The sequence below is a fragment of the Epinephelus lanceolatus genome, chromosome 13, assembly GCF_041903045.1.
Source record: "Epinephelus lanceolatus isolate andai-2023 chromosome 13, ASM4190304v1, whole genome shotgun sequence".
In the NCBI taxonomy this organism is placed as follows: Eukaryota; Metazoa; Chordata; class Actinopteri; order Perciformes; family Serranidae; genus Epinephelus; species Epinephelus lanceolatus.
In genome coordinates this window covers 32,514,480-32,526,527 of record NC_135746.1, presented here as the reverse complement: position 1 = coordinate 32,526,527, position 12,048 = coordinate 32,514,480, and the positions used below count along the sequence as shown (strand labels likewise).

Below are 12,048 nucleotides of genomic sequence, written 5' to 3'. Positions count from 1 at the left end.
AATTGTTCGGTGTACCGTTAGCTAACTTAATTATTTCACCTGACAGAATTAACGTTAGCTTGCATTAAGTAACTTTTAGGTGTAGGCTAACCGTTAAATACTGTTAGCTAAGGGAAATAGCTAACCAACGTAACTAATGTTAGCCTGCATTAAATACCTTTTAGGTGAAGGCTAACTGTTAAGTATTGATAGCTAAGGGAAATAACGTTAGCTAACATAACTAGCCCGCATATTTATATTCAATAAGTTAACTGTATCACCTGACAGAACTGATGTTAGTTTGCACATTTACATTCAATAACTTTGAGGTGTAACTGTTAAAGACTGTTGGCTAAGTGCAATAGCTAAGTGACAAACTAATGTTAGCTAGCATATCTTTGTTCAACAATTGTGAGGTGTTACTGTACTGTTGGCTATCTTAAGCTCAACTGTTGGCTCAACTGACAAAACTAACATTAGCTTGCATATTAATTGCTGCCAGGTGTAACTGGTAAGTGAAATTAACTAATGTTAGCTAAACTAGCTAACTGACGAACTAATGTAAGGTTGTGTAATTATATTTAATAACTGCTTGGTTTAACTGTTATGTTATGCTATGTTAAGCTGGCTAATGTTTGACCCATTAAAACAGAGGAGTGAAAGAGACTTGACACTTGAAAATACTGTTAAATAATCTAAACCGGGAGGACTTTAAAATAACATTTCACAAAACCACTATATACCTCAAATTACAATATGTTATGCCAACATCATCACATTAAATTGCTAAATAATGGTTGCTTTCTCCCTTGGGTTTTTTAAGAGTCTTTGCCTGCAAACCACAAAATCCAGTGCATTTTAATTAAATTAAGTTTTTCTTATTGTCATACTGAGTACATGTAAGGGTTTAAGGCAGTGATACTCAACTTACAGCCTGTGGGCAAAATCTGGCCTGTGATAGGGTGCCAGGTGGCTTATGAACAATTATAGAAATTCACAATGAAAATAAGTTGATTCACATTGTGAATATTTTTTGTACTTTTAATGTAAATAAGGTGCCAAAGTACATAAAAAGCATCAAAAAAAGATCTAGGGGAGGATCCCTAGACCCCCTGACAGAGGTTAAGGCTAGGCCCTGAATGTCCTCAAATTCTAGAAATGTCCCTTTGTATCTTTGACCTGTGAGAGGTTGCTGCAACTGGATTTACCTTTTGGCATGAATGAGGACAGCAAACGTTAAAAGGTTGAAAAGAGAGAATTTATTTATTATATATACTAGTTTTTGTTTATTAGTTGGCCAGTGGTCTCTTGTGAATTTGCAAAAGTGGCCCCTGGGCAAAGCAAGTTGAGTATCCCTGGCAAAAGGTGTTAATACATGTAATTTGTAGAAATATAATAGGTCTTTTAACATTAATAATCCTTTAAACCTATCAACACATTAATAGTGAATAAAATCTTGGTGACTGAAGCTAAGGAATTTCTGATGCTTGATTGAATGGAAGAATTGGGTATTTAAGGGTTAATATAATGTGTTTTGATTCATAGTAATGCGGAAAGTTTTCATTAAATTGAATCATACTGTTGTTGTGTGTTTACACGGCTCTTCCAGTCCTCAGGTCAACAGTCGGAATCAGGTTTTTCTGAAGCCCTGTTTTGACTCTTGGAGAAGTGAAGTAATGCAATAGTTTCCTAATGGCTTCCCTCTGACTTTGTGCATTCTTGTAGGAGAACCAACAAAAGAATTTACTCTGCCTGCATCTGCAACTAAGACCTCCATCTCAGACCTGAGTCCAGATGTGGATTATGTCGTAACGATATCTGCGTATGCTGGATCAGAAGACAGTCTACCCATCTCCGGCCGGATCACACGTGAGTCACCATGTCACTGAGGGAGTGAGTGAGTAAGTTAGCGTGTGTGTGTGTGTGTGTGTGTGTGTGTGTGTGTGTGTAAATTAGCACCAGACATCCAAAAAAGTGCTAGTAAAGTTTTAAAGTCTGCAGCTGGTCAGTTTTGGCACGGAAGTCACTAAGATGATTCTGCTTCAGACTAAAAACCGCACTAGATAGTAAAACATGTAAGAGCTCCATACACTGTGTGGACAAAATAATAGAAACACCTGAGTATTATATGTATTATAACCCCGACTGCGCTTCTATTATTGTACATAATTTGGTTTTCATTGTTTCGGTTTTACAGTACAGTACAGTTCCTGATGAGAATGACGTTTTCAAATGAATATATTTTATTTGAGAAAATAATCTCATCATTCAGTAGCTATTTTTGAGCCTTTGATATTATCACATGATCATGCACTTTGACTTTTCCTCGATCTTTCTTATTTCATTCTTGACCATGAAAACAGCAGTTGACAAAACAATCTCACCACAAGATCCCTTAATTATGATGTTCAAAATGAGTGAAGCCAGTTTTCAGCTTTGCATACGTTCAAAAGGTGTAGACTTTAAGCTTTATTGGACAGATGTCACTAATTGTTCAGCACAGGGAGCCAATAAGGGACAAAGTCCAGCTGTGTTACATTTACTGTCTGACACTGTGTGAAGACACAAAAAAAGCCATCAGTTTAAATTTAATCAGTCAAATTCAGTCAGATTTAATGGAAATAATTGTCAAACTTTTATGTTAAATGTTTACAAAAAAAGCGTGTCATGTAAAGGCACCAGGGCAGCCACTAAATGGACTGTGTGATGAGGTAGTTTTCCCAACAGCTGGAGAATTTTGGGATGAAATTTTGATAAGACATAAGAAGATACGTTTTTTTAGTTCGACAGTAGGTTAAGAGCTTTATTGTCTACAATGTGGGAAGGGTCTTTGGCTTCATGACTTAAATCATAAATTAAAAAGACAGTAAGACAACTATAAACAGACATGAGAAATGAAACGTGATTTCAGAGGGTGTTTTCAAAATAAAAATCTTGATAAGATATAGATGGGATTGGGTGCATTATCTATTTTAGTGGTTTCCAACCTGCTGGCCAGGACCTCCTGATTGGTCTCATGATAACCATGATATATCACAGTACATATAAAAACTTGGACTGTTGTTACACAAAATCATGTCTACTTCCTCTCATCAAATTTCTTTGCTTTAGTCTTGTGAAAAATTGGAACGTCTAAAAATTTCTTTGGTTGAATTGTTTAAAATTCATGTCCACAGTAAGGTCTATGATGAATGCTCATAAGTACACACAGCTTTATGAAGCCAAAAAGTTTGGGAACCACTGATTAGTCGCTGAAAGAGGCACAAAGAGTCTTTCAGCTGCAGATAAAATCAGATAAATGCAGTTGCAGCAGGGTAAAAGACACTTAAGTCCAATAAAAGTTAAAGTCTCATTTGACTTTACATGTGAATCAGTAAATAAGTAGTGAGCCAGATTTCCAGTGGTGAGTGAGGTCTTCATTAATATCATGGCAGCCATTTGGTGGGGACGCCTGCTTGGCACCGCAGCAAACACTGATGATCTGAGAAACCCTCCGAGCTCGGGAGATTCCCTGAAATCTGTCGGAAACGATGACATCAACTTGTTAGTTTCGCCATTTGGGAGCTTGTTTTGCACGTTCCTAGTATCTACGAGGAGGAAAGTTGAAGTTGAAACCCTCGAGTGAGAGAGAATAAATTTCATGTATGGAAAGAAAAGACGAGTTTTGGTCCAGCTTGAGTGGTCTGCCATTTGTTGAAGAAAAACAGTGACAGTGGTTCATAACATGACATTAAAATGAAGATTTGGGTTTTATAAAAGATGGATAGAGGATAGAAATATTGCTGAAGATGACTCTTACTTTTATAATTACATGATTGTGTTACTATCTTTCAGTTGAATCAAGTGGTGGCACAAGAAGAACATTCAGGAAACCAGAACCTTCAGATTCAGTCAGTAAGTCATTTTGTTCATTTCAATCTTAATTTGACAAGGGGTTTCATTCACTGCTAAGATGATGAGTCTCAAACAATCAAGTCACCATTCAGCTTTTCCACTTTATGTTCTCGAAATTTCTTCCTCACTGTTGGGTGGCGTCCATTAGCGTGAGCTCAACAGCATAGGGAGGCTCCAACTGCACAACACCCCATTGTATAGCAATAATCAAAATTAGGCCCCCATAAATCTCTGAAGTATTTGGTCATCAGTTTGGTCAACTGCCGGCCAGTTATGCCAATGTGGAGGAAGCTGAACATGCTCAGTGCGGGGGTCGTAGATGGGGCGGGAAGCTGCTGTTGGAGCTGGGGGAGCATGCTGAGAGGAGCCCAGCCCTGAAGTGCTGAGAGAAGTGGAAACCATTACAAATGCTGATTTACAAGAGCACTGCTGCTGCAGCCCTGGCCCAGTTCTGCAGATGATGACGAGCCTGTGCTGATTTTTCCTTCTTTTCATGAGAGGAAAGTCACAAGGAAACTCCCAGAAAGTAGGGCAAAGCAGAGTCCTGTCCCTCTACCTGCAACACTATAGTTTGATTCAACATCCAATGTGACCTTACAGCTGTTTAAGGATTCTTAAACAACCAGTAACAACCAATGCACTGTGCTCACACAGTGGTTATTGCTGATAACACTGTCCCGACCATAGCAACCATGCCGTCATTGTGGATACGTATTGCAGAACCTCCAGCAAATCCCCCAGTTGTTAGTGCTGTTTATGGAGCTAGCACCATCAGCTGCTAGCCAGTGGCTTAGCCACCTCTATATTGAGAACTGTGTCCACACAACCTAAATCAGACTATGAATCAGAGATTTGCTCTGAATATTGTATACAGTCTCATTAAGTTCAGATATATAAACTGCCATATATTTTCACTTAAAAGCTGGTATTGCACAAAGGTAATAGGGAGGTGGTTGGGGTTGATGTAGCCTGAGTGTCAAACTGAAGCTCCCAGAACCTTCAGTCTGACATGGCTTCCATTGAAGGCGATTTACAAGGGGGAGGGAATTTGATTTTTTCCCTAATCAATCAGTAGAGATCAACGACTCACCCAGAATCTGACGTCATTAGTATCCATGCCTTGGGGGTGCCGAAAACAAGTGAGCATTGCCCGTTTAAAATGTCTCCGTCGTCGTGCACGCCCAGCTGCATCGCCGTTAAATCCAGTTTAGCAGCTTCCTTAATTTGGTCCTCCATTAACGCGAGTAGTGGCGAAATACCTCAATAGCATCGTTAATGTGGTCTGTAGGATCTGTAGCGGTCGCCATTGTTGCTATCCTCACCAGTTACCCACCGGCGTACAGCTTGACATCAGCGTGGCGCTGATTGGCTAATCGCTAGACCCCCGGCGTTCATTGGTCCGTCCATCGTTTGGACGAGATAAATCGCAAATTCATTGAAGTATGCCAGACCAGAGATGCAAGCCTACTCAGTTGAGTGGGCGGGGTCTATGGTCTGGAACCAGGCTAGGGTTGATGTAGAGTTATAGGACCTATGTTATTTTATACTGAAGGGTTGGGTATTTTTGGCTTAATTTCAGAAGTGCCCTTATGTCTTATGTTAATTTTACTATTTGTTTTCTTTTCTCTCTGTTCCTCCACTCCTTCCTTCCTCCCTCACTTTTTCCCCAGAGTGCTCTTACAGTGCAATTGCCGATGTGGTGTTTTTGGTGGACGGCTCCTCGAGCGTGAGCAGGCCGAACTTCAAAAACATCCGCAACTTCATCTCAGCGGTGGCTGGCGCCTTTCAGATCGGAGAGGACAAAACCCGAGTGGGCGTGGTCCAGTACAGCAGTGACCCCCGAACAGAGTTCAACCTCAAAAAACACTTAACCCAACAGGCGCTGCTCCGGGCCATTGGCTCACTGCAAGTCAAGGGAGGAGACACTATGACAGGTACAGTGTTAATGTCCTTTGATGTCAGAATTTAAGAGTTTTTTATTTTCACTTTAGTTTAATCTTCTCAGATTTAAGTTATTTTTCAGTGGGTTTTAAATTATTATTATTATTAATATTATTATTTTTATACTTTTTTTTTTAATTTTTAAATTTTTTTAAAATAATTTTTTTATTTTAGATTTCTCCATTTAAAAAAAAATCTACATTATATCCAAGTTCTAGTACTAGTTACTAGTATATCATGGCTTTTTCTAAATATTTTATTTTATTTATTTATTTTTATTTTGTTTTGGAAATGAAATTATCTTTAATGCGATTTAACCCAGTGTGTTTTTGTAATCTTATTTACATTGTCACACAAAATTAATGACCATAATTAGCCTTTTAAATTGATACAGAAATACAAATGCACATGTTAATACTTCAAACACTTTTTGTTTGTATTACCAGTATCCATAGATTACATTATTGATATATGTGTTAAACATACATTTTCTGGAACACAAGTGTTTTTGTGAGCGAGCAACACATTTTGTATCTATCTCATCAAACAAGGTAAAAAATAAATATCAATAAGTTTTGAGATGGTGCAGAGCTGATTATGCTTGTGTCCTTTATGCCCCTTCTTAATTTCTGGTCATTTTCCCATTTCCTGTGGTTGACCAGCACCAGACTGGATTTTTGACCAGCTCACTGTATTATTTCAATTTTATCAGCACAAGTTTATTGGCGTGTTAGATCTAGGCCAAACTGGTGGTTTGAGTCAACACAGCTCCAACAGTATTAAATGCAGTTTTTCGAAAGGAAAGTATTGATTTTCACAAGCCCTTTTCTTGAAGACAATCAACAGTTGTGTCATTTTCTGATGATGTTCTCTTTTTCTATTTGGTGATTATAATCAAGAAGTGTTAAACCTACACTGTGTATGCAGACACTTTCTGCGTGCGCATCACTGAAGGCTTAATCCCTGCCTGTCTCGTTGCTCCAGGCGATGCCCTTGACTACCTCCTAAAAAACACTTTCACTGAGGTGGCTGGTGCCCGGGAGGGTTTTCCCAAAGTGCTGGTGATCATCACAGATGGCAAATCTGAGGATCCAGTGGAGAGTTACGCCAGGCAGCTCAGGAGCAGGGGGGTGGAGATCTTTGTCCTTGGTACGTAGCCAGAGCAAGTTTATTACATTCCACCTCTTACATTTTCCATTCGTATTTAATGCTTTTAACTGTTGTTCGAATTTTGATGATCTAATAATGAAAGAAATTCCTACATCATAAACAATTACAAGCGAGTGATAGCAAGTTTTATGTATGTTTACACACGGGCTTCACTGTCAGACTTTCCATAAACTTAGAATAGAGGAACAAAAGTGGGCTGTTGCCATGGTGTTAAAGAGGGCTGGTGGTTAAGTAATAATAACAGATCATCTTCTACGGTCTTTGAAAACAGGTCACTGATAGATAATTGCTGAGTGAAACAAAAAATATGCTCTCAGTTTTTGCAGGAAAAGCTGGCAACACTCAGGAGTAACACTGTAAATGTTCATTTCTACTAAAAGAAAAATAAACTGACTTAATTAGCCCGTTAATGGTGTATATACAGGTTATGAATTTTAAAAGTTTGAGGATGGTGGAGTGTTTTCAAGTCACAGAGGAGCTTGGCTTCCTTTCAGCTGAAGTTAAAGCTACATTTTGACTTAAGTGTGATGCTTTTGCGAGACAAAAGTGAAATGTGATTTGTTAAAAGAAACTCTTTTTACTTGGTGCAAGAAAAGTATTTCCTCTCAATATGTCAGAGAACATAATATAGATTATCTTTGTACTAATAATATCCTGACATATGCATAAAAATACAACATATAAGACTATCAGGGATAAAGAATGGTTTTTAAGCAAAGAAAAGACAGAACGAACAATATCAGCTATATTTTATGTTAACTTATACTTAAGTTCATTTCTGCATCTGCAAATATTCAGCAGAATGATTTCATAGAGTACCATGAAGAATATTTCCCTCTAAAATGTTCAGGAGGAAGTCTGAGAAAACAGACATAATCAAGTTAAGAACTGCACTGAATTACAGTATTGGAGTTAAAGTACCTTGTTACTTTCTCCTCGTGATGATCAGAAAGTTCGCATTGATATTTGACTGAGTCAAACTTAGAATAAACTATATTCTGTAAAGGCCTACAGCTTTAATTATAGTGTCCAAGTGTTACTAAAGAATATGGGATTGTAAAATGTCATCTTTACTGCCCATGCTGTCAGACTTTCCAGCAAGAGTAGAATAAAAAAGTTGAGGCTTTCGATTGGTGGCAAATCCAGCTGGAGAGCTTTTAATATGCTAACGTGAAAAACAAATGCTTCACTCCATGTCTTTATAGATTGCTCATTTCATATAGTATTTACAGACCTGGAGCAAATTCACTGTTTACCCCTGAAAGAGTAATTCTCACATGACGCTAGTGACTTTACAACCGCTACGAATTCACTGTTGTGGCCTCTCTTGTGGCTCAAAAATTAGTTACTGTTTTCATAAATTATCATGCACTTAGATTTATCTTTGTCTGTTATAGGTACCCAACAGGCTGATATGGAGGAGATGAAGCTGATGGCCTCCACCCCTTACAGAAGTCACATCTTTAATGTTGCCAACTTTAACTTAATGAAGAGTGTGCAGAAAGAGCTCATTACTCAGGTGTGCGCTGGTGTTGATGATCAGCTCCACTCACTCGTCAGTGGAGAAGAAGGTGAGATGTGGCTAACAGTTTTATTTAAATGGCATTTGCCAGTTTTGCATTGTCTGTGTTCGACCAATGAACGTACCCTTTCGTCACTCATGGTTCCCCTTCTTCTGGGAGAGCACATACTCTGAAATAGGAGCTGAAAAAGACCCTCAAAACAATTTCAAGACCTATGCTTTTTCGTGGTTTTTATTTTGCAGACACAACCAAAAGGAATTTCTTAGAACTATGAAATAAAGCACCTGTGGTCCGAAAACGCCTATTGTCACATCTGTCTCAAACCAACTTTACATCTTCTGTCCCCATAGTGTCCCTTTGCACATTATCTTGAAGCAGTAGTTCAGCAATTTGGGAATCACACTTATTTTCTTTCTTGTTGGAAGATTGATATTACATTCATTTCTAACAGTGGTATCAATCTTCTCATCTAGCTCCCAGTAAAAAGACAAATAATATATTTTTTTAATGGACCACAATAATAAGCCCCTTAAGATGCTCCTTTCCTGCCTTAGCACTGGCATAGAGCCAAATTTTTGTACATTTATTGCACAATGTTGTTCATATAATTCTGATTCTGACTGATTTTTGCAGTTGTTGAGCCAGCATCCAACCTCCAAGTCCTGGAGGTGGCCTCAAAGTCCATGCGGTTGACCTGGGACGCCTCTATTGGTGAGTCTTCTGGATACAAGGTGCAGATGATCCCCATGATGACCGGCAGCAAGCGGCAGGAGCTGTACGTGGGCCCGACCCAGACCTCGGTGGTGGTCAGAGAACTTTCTCCAGACACAGAGTACCAGATAAGTCTGTTCGCCCTGAAGGGCCTGATGCCCAGCGAGCCCATCACGGTCATGCAGAAGACACAGCCAGTCAAAGTATCAGTGGGTGAGTACAAAATAGTGATGATACAATTTCCCAACTAGCCGATTTAGGCTTTTTAGTACATATGTGATACAATGGAGTGTCCTCCCTTACGGATATGAGGAGTCTTCACTTAAATTTTTGTAAATGTATTAATAATGCAGAAGATCCTCTGCTGGATTGGGAGGGACAGCAGGTCATCATACAGAAGAATTTAAACATTTTCTAAATTAAGCTTATTTGCTTTCTTGCCGAAAGTCAGATGAGAGGATCAATACCACTTCATGTCTAAGCAAGAAAGCGATTAGCTCAGTGTACACAGTCCCTGCTAAAACTAATCTAAAACTAATAGTTAGTTAATACATCTGTTTTTATGGATTAAACAATAAAAGATACAGAATAATAATGTGTAAAGTTTGGGGGTGTCGGTAGGCACATTTTTTAACTTAGGACAAAATCAGGCTAGCTGTTTTTCCTGCTTCCAGTCTTTATGCTAAGTAAAGCTAATTGCTTCCTAGCTTTTGTGACATACTTAAAAAATCAATAATCCTTAGCATCAGCACCACAGACCTTCACTGGTCAAACCTGTTAGTGTAGTAGAGTTAACATAATTACCAGCATCATCATGCGAATACCTATCACATCAAGTCTTAATTCTGAAAGTCAGATTTGTCTGACAGTTCCTCCAACTTGGAGCACAATACTTAGGACCTGAAAATGCAAACAAACCTGGACGCCTCACATCAGCCAAATCTGCCTCAGATGAAGTTAAATTAAATTTTAATGGCTATAGTGTTAAATTGGCAAATTATTGGTTCACTTATTGACTCCAGCATATGGTTTGCCAACAAATAAGACAGACTAAAGATGAAAAGTCTCAGAATATTGTATAAGTGAACAGCCTTACAGATATTTTAATGTGCTATCATTAAAGCTAGCCAGTTCTAACTTGTCATTGGGCTTTTTGTTTTTCCAATCTAGAGTGTTCTCTTGGCGTGGATGTTCAAGCAGATGTTGTCCTCTTGGTTGATGGTTCCTACAGCATTGGCCTGGCTAACTTTGCTAAAGTAAGAGCTTTCCTAGAGGTGCTGGTGACCACTTTTGACATTGGGCCAGATAAGGTCCAGATCAGCTTGGTCCAGTACAGCAGGGATCCCCACACTGAGTTCTACCTGAACACTCACCATGACCTGGGCGCTGTCGTCAAGGCTGTTCGGACTTTCCCATACCGCGGCGGCTCCACCAACACCGGCAGGGCCATGACCTACGTGAGAGAGAAGATTTTCCAGTCCAGTAGAGGGGCGCGCCCCAACGTTCCCCGTGTCAACATCCTCATCACTGACGGGAAGTCATCTGATGCCTTCCAAGATCCAGCCACCAAGCTGAGAAATGCTGACGTTGAGATCTTCGCAGTGGGTGTTAAGGATGCTGTACGTAGTGAGCTTGAGGCCATCGCCAATTCACCTGCAGAGACCCATGTGTACACCGTAGAGGACTTTGATGCCTTCCAGAGAATTTCTAAAGAACTCACGCAGTCCATCTGCCTGAGGATTGAGCAAGAACTTCGCAACATCCAGAAGAGACGTAAGTAATATTGCTTTAATCCTCTATGCTGATGATAGTGTGCTTTGTTAAACTTATTTTGAACAACCTACTGTTGTTTTAGAGTTGGATATAATTTAGACTTTATCAGTATTGTTTTTCTTCTTATTGATTCTGGCTTGAGTCTTATGATATTGTTTGAGTCCGAAAATAAGCTAAATTGTAATGAAAACAAACACACCTTTAACTTAAGTAAAATTAGGCCACAGTATTCACTTGTTATAAGGTGTTTTGTAATTGTCTTTGGTGGTTTGTAAGGCGACTGAGAGCGTTTTCACCTGTGCTTATTTATTGTTCAATGGTGGGAATAGTTTACATACTTATACTTAGTACACAGGCCTTGGTTAATCTGTGTCACATGAACCAGCAAATGTACCAACCACAGAGCACCAAACTGTCAGTGTATTCTCTTAAAGGTATACTATTTGGGATTGTTAGTTACTGTTTTTAAGCAGGCTCACCAGCAAAAGTTAAAGTTAAAACCAACCCTAAATTCAGTCTCGTTTGGTGTTGTGTGTAGTCTCACTATATTTGCATTTTTGGTGCTGTGTCTCTTGGGTGCCTGCTGTTTACAGTCCTGCACCTGGTTGCTATCTTATTTATAAATCCCTGACCTCACCTGAGTGCTGTGGGAGTACACTCCCATAAATGTCCCAAACACAGAAAATGAGAAGAAAATAAGAACTTCATTCATTCATTTGGAGTAATTTCTTTTTAAAGCTGGAGTGCAGAACTTAGAGTCTGGCACTATGGAGGAGTGAGGGGTGGATCTGACTGAGAAACCTAGGACACTATTGGCAGACAACCTGCCACTCAAACCGGCCAGCTCTTAATTATGCATAATTTTAAGACTTAATAAAATGCAAAGGGTGAGTTGTGTAAAAATTCATCCCCCTGCTGTTGCCATGAAGGGGGTAATTAACTATAGAGTCTAAAACCGTTTTTTGTACCAGGCTGTAAACATATTTATTGCTGCTGTTGAGTATTTTAACATGGGTGTCTCCAGACTTACTTCTGGAGCCTGCCTCTAGTGGCCATT

The 12,048-nt window shown here is 39.2% G+C and overlaps 1 protein-coding gene across 4 annotated transcripts in view; it reads left to right on the top strand.

The window, feature by feature from the left end:
* The window catches only part of col12a1b (collagen, type XII, alpha 1b), a 152,167-nt gene that overhangs the window by 6,860 nt on the left and 133,259 nt on the right, over positions 1 to 12,048 (top strand). For all 4 annotated transcript variants that reach the window (XM_078174038.1, XM_078174039.1, XM_033649085.2 and 1 more), the window contains exons 4-10: positions 1,705 to 1,848; positions 3,814 to 3,873; positions 5,544 to 5,807; positions 6,799 to 6,963; positions 8,382 to 8,555; positions 9,141 to 9,431; positions 10,389 to 10,991. In XM_078174038.1, the coding sequence (XP_078030164.1) occupies positions 1,705 to 1,848; positions 3,814 to 3,873; positions 5,544 to 5,807; positions 6,799 to 6,963; positions 8,382 to 8,555; positions 9,141 to 9,431; positions 10,389 to 10,991 (1,701 nt within the window). The remainder of the gene's footprint in view (positions 1 to 1,704; positions 1,849 to 3,813; positions 3,874 to 5,543; positions 5,808 to 6,798; positions 6,964 to 8,381; positions 8,556 to 9,140; positions 9,432 to 10,388; positions 10,992 to 12,048) is intronic.